At 39.1% G+C, this 12758-nt stretch overlaps 1 protein-coding gene across 3 annotated transcripts in view; it reads right to left on the minus strand.

Annotated features, from left to right (window-relative positions):
* Window positions 1-644: 644 nt before the first annotated feature.
* The window catches only part of MTBP (MDM2 binding protein), a 55671-nt gene continuing 43557 nt past the window's right edge, over window positions 645-12758 (minus strand). The window contains exons 18-22 of one of the 3 annotated variants that reach the window (XM_024572201.3): window positions 6371-6637; window positions 4652-4901; window positions 3928-4041; window positions 2434-2499; window positions 645-1886 (exon numbers count right to left, since the gene is read on the minus strand). In XM_024572201.3, coding sequence (XP_024427969.2) covers window positions 1848-1886; window positions 2434-2499; window positions 3928-4041; window positions 4652-4901; window positions 6371-6637 — 736 coding nt within the window. In that variant the 3' untranslated portion in view covers window positions 645-1847. Of the gene's footprint in view, window positions 1887-2433; window positions 2500-3927; window positions 4042-4651; window positions 4905-6370; window positions 6638-12758 lie in introns of all 3 variants that reach the window. The other 2 variants (XM_045181423.2, XM_045181424.2) reach the window with 2 other exon arrangements.

Raw genomic sequence — 12758 nt, forward strand, 5'->3', positions numbered from 1 at the left:
ATTTCTAAGGTCTTAATAAAGGATTGTATAAGCTCACCTTTGCTAGGATCCTTTTCCTTAGGCTACTTCTTACTTTGAGAACTTTTGCCATTGGAGATGCTAGAAATGGGAACCCTTTTACTTTCCAATCCAGGATGCACTAAGCCCTTACAGTGCATTGTTTATATTCCGCTAGAAAACAGAACAGTTCCTTCTTCAGCTCGTCCATCTTTTCTATACCACACCATACTCACCTAAATCAATGCTCAAGTGGCCCTCTGACACTTTCAAACATTCTGCCTGTGATAACCTGTGGCGCTCCCTCTCCCAAGAGAAAGGGTCTCATTCCAAACTCCCCATTTTAAAGAGCGAAGTTCCAGCACCAGTAAACACTCCCCAGAGTAGCTGACGTCTAAGCTCGGCCTCTACTCTTCCTCCCACACACCTTTCAAGGTCCCTCTCACGCTCACGGCACATAAAGGGCCTTGGGGTTCCTCTCCTGCAGCACAGCCCCCAAGTCTGCGAAGCTGTACTGCTGCCCAGCCTGCCTCCGGCCTGCCTCTCCTTCCCTGGGCTTTAGCTGACGCCCAGTGGTGTCTGCCAGTGTCCGCGCTTATGTCTCCCTGGGTCAAAAACACCACAAACAAAACGGCATGGGGCTAACACCTGCCACATACAAGAACCCTTACAAACCAGTGAGAAAAATCAAAATATTCAAAATAAAAACAGGCAATTAATGAGAGGTCAATATATTAAAAAGTGTTCCCCCTCACTATTTTCAGTCATCGAGACAGGAGACAGAGACTCTGCTGGCTGGAGGGTATGCAAACCGACCTCTCGGAAGGGCAATTTAGAAGTGTTTACCACAAATTTTAACACCCACAGAATCCACTCCTAAAAAAGTCATACCAAGGAAATATCAATGACGTAGTAGGAAGATTAACGTTGTATCTATAATAGGAAAAACCTGAACCTATATGTTCAACAACAAGGACTTGATTAAACAAATTTTGGTTAGTCTGTATTATGCAGTTTTAAAAACTATATGATACAAAATTCATGACACTTTGTTAAGTGAAAAGTAGACTATAAATTAACAGATACATAAACACACGAAAATACACATACACACACAACCCCAATTTTGAAAAGGTTTTAAAAATAACTACACATATATTAAATATTAACAGAGGTTACCTATAGATAATGAGGGCAATGCTGAAATTTGTTTCTCTCTTCTTTGTATTTTCTGCATTTTTCCAGATTTTCTTTAATGGGGAGAAGATGCTTTTTTTCTGGGAAACTGTACTTGGTCATTTTTGCTGTATCTTATTTTCACAATTTCTGCCCTTTCTTCATTTTTGATCCCAAATAAACATCAGTACTAGCTCCCAGTGGAAGCTCTAGAGCAGGGGTAAGGGAAGACCTGTTTGAGCTTTTTTGCCAATATTTGCTAAACTGGGAGCAGTCCCATAAATTATGCTGTTGAAATACACAAGAAAAGTCATTTGCACTCTCTTATTTGAGGCTCAATAATTTAAATAGACCTAACAACAAAGACATTTACCAAGAAGTAAAGAAGTATCTTTTTCTATTTATTGAAATAATTAAATAGCCAAGAGTAAAATTTTAAAAACATATAAAAATATTAACTTAAAATATGAAACTATAAAATATGTATATAATTAAAAATACATTAACTGAGCATTCTCAAAACTACATAAATATGGGATATTTATGTAATTCTTTAGAAATGTAACATGTATTCTTTGAATAAAGTTTGAAATTTGTTTATAATGTTCAACCTAAGGGAGGAAGTTAAGTAATAGCTCTGCCCAATTAACAATGGTCCACAGAGAATGTTTCTGTTATTTCTTGCTTGTCTTTTCTAATACCCATTCAATCACCTAGAGGGAGAAAAAAATATGGTTATGGTTCATTTCTACTACTTCAGAAAATGTTAAGTGATAGAAAAAAAATATTAAAAGTTCAAAAGAGGAGGGCAGAAATTTAAAATAAAAAGGAACTGGTCAGAACCCCAACATGTGTTTTATCTTAAAAACACATTCTCTTTTCTAACTGGAGAGCACTTTTGCTTGACTCCCACTGCGGAAGAGAAGGAACTTCTCACCGGACAAAACGGCGTTTTGCTCTGCTTTCTCACCTTTATTTTAAAATGTTTTCAAAGTGTCACTAGAAAGAAAGCAAACCAAGTTTTCAAACTAACTAATCAAAATGGGCTGATTTTCCCAGATCTGTGTGTAACTGATTTTTTAATTTGTCTTTCTTAGCATCACTTCACAGCGCAGCCTTCTAAGCACCAGTAAATACTGTCATGCACACATCTACTGAGTACTTTAAAGACTTCTTCCTGCACAGATAACAGCATCAGAGCTGCCCCCAAATAAAACAGCAATTTAACTGAACGTAGTTTTGTGGGAATACGTGATTTACCTGTAGAACGTTTTTGTTTGCGGTTTTCTTCATTTCTTCAAACAGACCCCTTGAAGTTTTAAGATCCTAAATGTAACAAAATAGAGCATTTTACAACTTGCACGTTAAGTTACAGAGACCAGTCGTTACTAAATAAACTTGAGATTATCCTTTCGTTGTGGCATCTTCTGTATGAGAAGCATTCCTAAAACATCTGCTAGTCCTTGCCTATCTAGTCATATGTAAGAAGAGGTACTGATAACCTCCCTGGAAGCTCTGTGTAGAGTTTATTCAACGGTGACTTGACACAGCAGGACGACTGGGGGCCAGCTGGGGGCCAGCTGGTGTTTCTCAATGCAGCCTGGGCTGTGCCCTGTCACAGCAGGGGGCGGGGGGACCCCCGTGTAATGGCCCTGCAGTTAGCACTGGGAGTGAAGGGCGTGTGGGACAAGTTAACGGCTCCCCAGTTCCCGTGGCAGAACTTGATCCAGTTCCACACTTTTCCACCTGGCATCTTGCCCCTGCTTTCCACGCTCTCTGGTGGCTTCAGGTCCCAAGCACCTCGGAGTCTGAGACAGTGGAACTGATGTTTCTCATCAGTGTTCTATGCACTAGGCAGGTGTGTACACTGTAACTTCTTTTACTCTGCTGTACCGCACTTCCGTGTGCTTTTTTTCTCGTTCAACAATCTACTAAAAAGCAAGTCTACCTTTTTTTCTTTCCTCTTTTCTTGGTTTTTGTACTTGACTACTGTCTTTCTTGAAAGATTTTTAGAAAGGAGGGGAATTGAATACATGTAGTCAATATACAATTTTTACCAAAAACTCACATAAAACCATGATTCAAGTCTGACACTCTTTAACACTGGAGATAATCTAACACCATCTAAATTTCAAAAAACTGTCATCTGAATGGCTGATCTGTCCAATGTCTTACAATTAGCTGATAATGGATCCAAAATTAGAAACCGGGTGAGCCCTGGCTGGTGTACTTCAGTGAATTGAGCACGGGCCTATGAACCAAATGGTCCCTGGTTTGTTTCCCAGTCAGCGCACATGCCTGGGTTGCAGGCCAGGTCCCCAATAGGAGGCACATGAGAGGCACACACTGATGTTTCTCTCCCTCTCCTTTTTTCTTCCTTCCCCTCTCTCTAAAAATAAATAAAATCTTAAAAAAAAAAAAAGAAAAAAAACTGGGTGTTTTTGATACTCAGTCCAGTAGCTTTTTCATTATATACTAAAATTACTAATTAAATATTTTTGAAGCTTATTATCAACTTCAGTCCAACACTTGTGAGGGTAATACTGATGGCACCAATTAAAATGTACTTTTCTATATATGAGGATTAAAATCAAATAAATCTAAATATTTTAGCTCCAATTTTTCTATCTCCATTTTTAAAAGAATCTGGCAACAAGTTATAAGCAATCAGTGTAAAAAGTACTCAGGAAACATTTCAAACAGGAACGTGAGAACATGACCTCGATTCCGCCGTTGGTAGAGAAGACGCCGTACCTTTAGGTAGTACTTCGAGATCTCAAAGAGACGCTCACTGCAGGCGGTGAAACATTCGTGCGCCTCAGTAATTCGGTGTTTCCTCAGGGTTTTAGTAACTACTTCTTTCAATATCTTGAATAGAACATAAGATATAACTGATACTTCTTGGGAAAGGTACAAATATGATTTCAGCTTTAGAGTTCAATTCCGTAAATTACACAACCACGTAGTTACGTTAAAGACAGAGGAGCTCATTAGGACAAAACAGCCGAGAAGAAGAGGGACCTGAAACGTCTGCACGGTCACATGTGTCACAGCACATTAGCAAGAGGTGACTGCATTTGCTAACAGAGGGATCCAAATCGTGAGTTCTAAACTGAAATCTGAGTGTGAAAGTTATACACAGCAGGGATGTATAGATGTATATTTATTTTTTATTACGGAAAATCTCACACATTGAAAAGTAGAGAGAACTATAAATTTTATAACAAGTCTCTCTCTCAAATGTCTATCAACTACCATCAAGGAGGATACATTTGTGGCTAATTTTGTTTCATTTACACACTGGCCACCCACAATCCCATTATCCTTCTTATACTGGATCATTTTAAACTAAATTACAGATACCATTTCATTCACAAAATTTTTATGGCATTACCTTTTTAGGCATACCTTTTAAATGAACCAAATAAAGGAATTTCTTGCCATGTAGCACTAAGAGAAACAGGAAATAAACCTTTACCCGTGTGTGTTTCTGTGATCTTGATTCCTTAATTTGCCCTGGTGTTTTGGATTCATGCACATGTGTTTGACCTGAACCGGCCTTTGCAGTGACTTTGGAAGTTTCACAGCTGTGAACTGGAACTGAGGGACAAGTCAGAGATAATGCTCTCTCTCCCCGTGGCTTTTTGGATGTCACTGCACGCTGGTGATGATCTGTATTGCCACTCATCTGAGAAAGAAGAGAATCTGAACTTTCAGACCTCAGAAGTCTACTGTGGGGAAAAATACCAAAAACAAAGATTAAACAAATCAACAATGAAGTCCATTTTCTGTCCTAAATGTTACAACTATATCCACTGAAACATAAACCCACCCAAGAAAAGCAAACAAAAGTTCTCGCTACTGCTGCCTTAAATAAGCAATCAACACATTATGCAGTTGCTCCCTCAGTTTTTCAAAGGAGTGACTACACGTAGAAGGCAATGAATGACAAAGTAGCGTTTCAGCCAACAGGAAAAGCAACAAGCAATACTGCCATCGCGGCCTCCACCCAGGCACAGTTCCTCACACACGGCAGCAAGGGAACGCCTGGTGGTGCTGTTCACAGATAACACGAGCGTCTGTTCAGCACTACTCGGATGCTTTACAGTGAGACAATCTTGATGAAGAAACCATAACCTATACTTACTGGACCTACGCAACTACCTGTGCAAAACAGACAAAGGTTACAACAAACACCAATAAAACTATGAAACTGACTCTTCCTTTAACCTTTCTAAGTGTTTAAATTTCCTTTGACAAGTCAGGGTCTCGTTTCCTTCAATGCTGCTAACCAGTGGGCCACAGCGCACTTTCCTTCCAGAACACACATGTCAGAAATGAGAACTACTGTCACAAAATACGGTGTCCTAAATGTTCATGGATTTGCTTTTTAGTTCTATTGGGTGTAAACAGGACCATGAACTTGTAAAGTCCTCATAAATATAATTTAGTTATTCCATATCAGAGAAATAGTATTCTAATATTTTTAATTATTAAAAAAAGACTTGGAAGTTTCACTTTAACATATTTCATGCTTTTTCAAAGGTTTAAACACAGTAAGAATTTACGGTTTGCTTTAGATGTCAAAGACCTAAAGTTGACAAAGGAGCTAATGATATATAAATTCCATAGAAATTAGAAGTTTTTGCATAAACTTCTAATTTCTGTTCAAGTATTTGGACATTTTATGTAGCTGGCAAAAACAAAGTAGCAGAGTCTCACATAATGCATTATTATAGAATGTAGGTTTTAAAGCTTTGTTTGTATGAACAAGCAGTGTTAAAATGGGGCCTCCTGGAACCCTTCCTATGGGCGCCGCAGGCAAGCGGCAGTGAGAGAGGGAAGCAAGCCCCAAACAGCCTCGCCAGGCAGAGCAGCTCAGCGGCCTCGTCTGCAGGACAAGATCGCCAGTGTTCCGTGGCCTAACAGCTCTACAGTCCATCGTGACAATGGACTGTGTATTAGCACATAATGCAAGAAACAGTGTTTTTTCCATGTCGTTTCTTTTTATAACTTATAAGCGCATCATCAACGGCTCACAAAAAAAACAAAATTCCTGGTATGAAGGAATTAATCTAAAATCTGTGCAGAAAGCAACTTAAAAATATGAAAGACTACTATGGAAAAGAAAGTCACCCGAGGGACTAAAATGCTTTCTGTCAAGACACTAGTATTTGAGTGTTCCTAGTCAGAGCACCTTTTGGGGGGATAGAGGCAGTGCAGCTCTTTTGATCTCCTTTTCAATCGGGATGCTTCGGGCAGAAGTTCGCTCTGTACAGCTTCTCCGTCAGGGACACTTCCAGGGTCGGACAAGACTGCAGGCGACGGAAGAGGGCTCAGCATAGCAGGTACTGGAAAACTCTCTCTGGTGCAGGTAGTTTGGGTTTCATAACGAATAAGACGAGACTGAAGTTCAGAAAACCCCCCATCTCTTTCTAAAGATTTTCGGCCATCCAAGCAGTATCTAAAGGGGAGAGCGAAAATTTAAAATCAAAGCCCTGACCACAGCCCATTTGCCCTGCCAATTAAAAAACAACGAAACATTCACTTAAAAGGTTCTTAATTCACTTTCTAATAATTGCTGGAAGGCTGAGCGAATGGCGAGCTCCCCTCGCAAGTTTTTTTGTAGCCTGGTAGGTGACAAGGCAAAAGATTACAAAATGTGCAGGACCGTCTGATTCCTCTTTGACTGTTCCTGGGCAATAGGTCAGCTTAATCCTCCAGCTTACTTTCAAAATAATACAGTTGCTGTTTTAATACCTTTTAAATCCCTACCAACCTCTGATTTCTCTGCATGGCTGATATGCAGCAACACGAGACGACGACTTCAGTTAAAGGGCAGGTTTATTTTCAACACGAAGATTAAAAGCGCATCAAGGCATTCTAAACTGGCTCACCAAACACAACTCAGAACGTTTTAAATTTTTCCTTTCAAACTCACTTCCCATCTTATTGACTGATTGACAGATTTTCCTTCAAATATTGCGGCTGCCTCTGTGCATCTGGCTTCTCGCTCAATCTGACGCCAGGGAGCAGTGAGATGTTAGCTCCGTGAATTTGCCTGGACCTGAAGAAATCCCGTGTTGCCAAGTACATAAGCACATAAGCACATGAGGAAAAGCACCAAATAGATGTGGGACCTTGGAAAGCCCTTCACTGCCCTCCCGCTACAGCTGCGACAAGGAAACACAGACCGCTTCACACACTGATCACAGCCGTACAAAAATGAAGGCCTCGCTTTGTCTCTGTCCACCTGTAAAAGTCCACGTTCCCTAAAATCAGATTTTGTGTCCATAAGCTTTTAGTTCAACTTGCACGGAGTGTGTTGTCACCCTAACATCTGGTGGGGCTTTAAGGACTTCCTCTCTCCCTTGAGACATTTGCATAGTTGATTTCTGAGAGCAAGACTAGGGAGCCAGACTCACTGGATTAAACTGGGCTCCATCACTGACTAGCTGTGCGAACTTTATTTAACTTCATCTAGGTTCCTTGTTGCCTTGTCTGAAGAATGAGATTTATAGCAGTCATCTCAAAGAGCTATTGTGAGCCTTCTTTGAATGGGTACGAGTGAGCACTTCGAACCAGTGCCTGGAACGTGCCGGCAAAGCAGTCGATAAACGCAAGCTGCTGCTGTCTTTATTGTTATCGTTGTATCATCGTCATCGTGGGCTTATTTTCTACCACAGAAGATCTTACAGAGAGCTGGTAATACACAGAATGGCCAGGACTGGAAGGCAGGCTGATGACTTCAGAGCCTCACTCTAACCACCAGAGCACAGAACCTCTTGTGTGAAGAAGAGTGGGAAGCATCTTCCTCCGAGGTCAACCCCTGCCTTGGACAGTAGAGTCACCTGGAGATTTTTGAGAAATACTGACACCCAGTCTACATGCCGAGTTTCTGATTTAATTGGTCTGGTGTGGGACTCACCCACGGACATTTTGTAAAAAGGTGTCTAGGCGATTCTGAAGTGTGGCTTGGACTGAAAAATCTCTGATCTAACCCAACAGTTCACCTTTACAGGGAGAAAACGGAGCTCCTCCGTCGGAACGTTAACTGGTGGCAGAGCAGCGAATGGAACCTAGTCTCTCAATTCCCTGATATTCTTTCTCCAGCATGTGTTTAATAAAACACATTTCATTAAAAATCAGCCACGGCAACCCTAAGCATTACTGATAAGCCGAACTTCAATGATGGACAACTGATATAATCTAGAGTAAAATTAATAACCATAAATATTAAAAAGGTTCTAGGCAAGAGGCAATGTAATACCTGATTAGCCTATGGAAAACTTTTGAGAAAGACACATAGTTTGACTCTAAATAAACATTTTTTACTCTAAGATTTTGATACTAAGATAAAGAATTTTTCTTTTTATCCTCAGCTAAGGACATGCTTATTGATTTTTTAGACAGGAGGAAAGGAAGGGACAGTGGTGGGGAAAGAGAGGGAGGGAGGGAGAGAGAGGCAGAAGGAGGGAGGAGGGAAGAGAGGAAGACTTCATCGCGAGACAGAAACATTGACTGGCTGCCTCTTGCAAGCACCCCGACGGGGACCGAGCCCACAACCTAGGCATGGGCCCTGACTGGGAACCGAACCACAAAGACCTTTCAGTTCACGGGACAATGCTCCAACCAACCGAGCCACATGGGTCAGGGCAACACAGAACTCTGTAGTTTTAACATTTCTTGATCACAGCTGTTCATGATGTTATCCCTTCACCTGAATTACGTGCACTGTGCACGTTGACTTTAATTGCCATTTAACGTGTTCAAAATGGTTATGTTACAATGCCATTGAAACAAGTTACTGTACTTAGTAAATAATAAAGGAGCAGAAACAGAGTAGCAGAGTGTATATTTGACATTAGTGACGTAAAACATGCATGGTTGGAAAAATGACTACTGCTCTGTATTTTCTTGCAAAACAATAACTAAATGCTTTCTGTGTCCAAAAAAAAAAAAAAATACCTATAAAGTCAAGCTATTTTTGTCTTGTAACTACACAGCAGGCAAGACGCAGCCTACCATACTAAGTAACGCCAAAGAGAGCACGAGAGACCGCCCGATCTCTCGGAATAGCTGACAGAAAACTCAAAGCAGCAAGAGGCTGGTGTGACCAAACTGTCAGTTTAACAGCAGAGTTTCATTTGCTGTTAGAGAAAACAGCGTCTCCTACAATCGTTGGAATCCTACACCCCAAGAGAGACTAGATAAGTGAAAACGCAAGCAAGCTTTAGTGGAAATACTTCACTCTGACTTAAGAAACACTGATTTGAAGTTGGCAGTTTATGTTCTTTTTCACATACGCCATGTGTCAGAATAGAGGGAGAGCTCAAGGATCCTAAAGGCTTACAACAACATAGGAAGGGGAAACTTCCTTTGAAGTTTCTTTATTTTCTTCAAAATTTCACTTGAATTTTGTTTCTAGTGCATAACCTATGTTTAACATAAATAGGCCCCCATGCAATACACCCAAATCTTCTTGAAAAAAACCACATTTCCAGATTCACGGGGCTCACCTCCTCTGCTTCCTTAGTTTGACCTCAAGGTCCCAAGTTTAACAAGCATAAATTTATAAAGAAAACTTGAGTCACAGCTAGGTTTCTTTATTTGCTTATGGGGGTAGGCAAGAAGTATTCTTTTTTGGTGAATCAGAATCTCATAACATTGTATGTGTATAAATTAGTAAGGCTCTGTATCCATTTAGGCCAATTGGGAAACAGTGGTCAAATAACTCTTAATATTTTGATATATAATCGTGACAAATATATCCAAATACTATAAATGTATATGTACCAGGAAATTTTTTCTAGAGTACAGTTAAAAAAAGAGAAGAAGGCAGAAGAGAGCTGAGACTCAGAATGACCAAGTCTAACTACAGCATTTTGGGAAAAATACTAAAAAATACAGTTATGCGATAGATACTTTAGTCATCAGTTAAAATGGAATTAGTATAGCTTATTCCATCCTAATCAGTGATTTAGTGAGTTAGTAGGGCTGAAGAAGAGAAAAACACGTGCTTTGTGGGGTCAATATTTTCACCACACATCAAATACAGTATCAACACTAGTATATTTCTCAGTGGAAGTGATCATCATTGTTGCACTGTTCATGTTTCAACTCTCAGATTCAAGTCACACTCAAAATATCTTAAATGCTTATTAGGTTTCACTAAGAGACTCTTATCAAACAAAATGGGCAAGACACTGCTTTATAGCTGATGAAGTAAGAAATAGAAGATTAGATATATTATTTTAAAATGTAAAAATAAAGAGCAGAAAACTCAAATTGAGAAGGGAAACCAAATCCTCTTATTTCATAGTAGGGAGTCAATAATATTTTATATGAAGATATTAATGAATACTGATAAGATGTCCATTAGAATAAAAGAGGCAACCACCCAAAAAAACTAAAATCAAATGAACAAGACACTTATTTCTGAAAATGGGGACTGGAGGTAGAAAGTGATAAAGTAAGGAATCACTGGGTTTTATTATAAAATTTTTGTAATGCTTAATTCCTAGGTCTTTAATAAAATCAAAAAGGGAGAAAACAAAAATAAATCCCATGTATCAAATTTTTATACTCTAGACAAAAGAAGCTCCTACTTAAATTTGACTGAGGTAAATTCAGTACAAATAAAGTGTTTAATCTGTAATCATTGCACGAAAGGCTCTACCACTAAAAATATAATTTAAACCAAAGGGTTAGCTAAATTCAAGTTTATTTGGGAAACAGAACTAACTTTTTGATGTTAGAGGGAAAACTATAATCTTTTCAAGTAAGAAGTTCTTTACTCGAGTATCAGAACTGAAAAGCTTGAACAATCGGCACTTCTCACCTTTCTATGGCTCAGTAGTCATCTTTGAGTTGCCTGTTGTTAACGATTTAAAATTCTGAGCGATTCAGGTTTAAATTAGCATTACATATGGGAGTTCTTTCAGAAATGATTCACTATTGGATGTTGTAGCTCCTATTGCTCATTTTAAAGTCCTCAAATCCCACCGTCTTTTCTGCACTCAAACAGAGGGAAGTTTAATGCCTTAGTTTAATGTTGCGTGTTCAATTATGTTGTTCCCTGTTACTGCCGCGTAGCATGTCTTTGATTACATATCCCATCTTATAATGTCTTCTACTGTACACCTAGGCAGTTTCCAGACGGGGCTATTATGAATAACGCTGCTCCGTATGTTCTTGTACAAATCTTTTTGCAAAGTTATATTTTCATTTCTTTTAGGCAAACACCTAGTAATGGAATTTCTGAGACACAGGGTCTGAGCATGCTTAGCTTTAGAAGAGCCTGCCAGATCCTCTTCTGAAGTAGATGCATCACACTACCCTCCCACCAACAGTGCATGAGAATTTTGACTGTGCCATATACTTGCCAGTATTTATCAGTCTTTTCAATTTCAGCCGTTTTGGGGGCAATGCAGAATTTAGTTTTATGGATGTTTTACATTTTATTTAACCAAGGCCCTGAAGTTGGACATTTCCATTATTTAGTATTTTAAATAACACTGTGAATAATACCCTGCATAAAAACTCTCAGTATAGACCACTAATATTTTCATTAAGCTAAATTAATCAATCAGATGTTACTTACATTTGCAAATTTTTCTATTCTACATTTCTTGCTAAGAGCACTTCTGATATTTATGGCTTGACTTGCTATTTTCAAGGGGTTCTTTTTCATCGTGTGTAAAACTGGAAACAGTTGCTTAGAGAAAAACTATGCTTTTTATATGTTTTGCAAATTCTCCCACTACTTAAAATAGTCTTTCGGGTCTCTTCTCCACACAACAAAATGCAAACAAACAAAACTTTTGGTCTCCACTTCAATACATGTAACTCTTCTGAACTCTTTAATTTTCCTTATCTTAATTTACTTGCTAGAACATGCAGAACAATGATTTTTTTAAAAAGTGATGATCACAGGTATCTTTAATTATACCTGACTTTAATGGGAGTTTCATTTTGATGCTTGAAAAATAAAGTAACTGCAGATTTTGCCTCTAATGTCAAACATAAATATTCCTTAAATAAAATATATCTTATTTAAACATAGTAAGAAACCTAAATATTCCTGGAATGACCTGGCGGGTGGTGTCATCTGTATTGTCTCAGATTGCACTACTACCCACCCAGTGCGCTTAAGCTAGAATAGAAGCATTAAAGAAATTCTTACCTTCTTCTTTCTCATCCCCAATATCTAACTGGTTACTCAAGTTCTTAACATAGCTCTTAATTTGTATTTTCCTTCCTGTTTTCCCTGTCTTGGTAGTATTTTAGTCTTTCAACATCTCTTGCTTAAAATACTTCAGTTTATCAAAGGACAATGAGATTTCTTTCAACGTAACAAACGCAAGCATCTACTTTCATGCTTTAAAATAAAGGCTTTTCATCGCCTCGAACACAAAGATCACTTCCCTCCGTGTCGACACCGATCTTCACGACTTCCCGACGCGGTCCCATTATAATGCAGGACGCTTACCACTTTCATTAAAGACCGAAAATGCTGCTTCCTCTTCCTGGAATCTGCACCCCATTCACCCCTCAAGTACTCCCTTTCTTGCCAGGTAAATGCC

The sequence above is a fragment of the Desmodus rotundus genome, chromosome 8, assembly GCF_022682495.2.
Source record: "Desmodus rotundus isolate HL8 chromosome 8, HLdesRot8A.1, whole genome shotgun sequence".
Classification (NCBI taxonomy): Eukaryota; Metazoa; Chordata; class Mammalia; order Chiroptera; family Phyllostomidae; genus Desmodus; species Desmodus rotundus.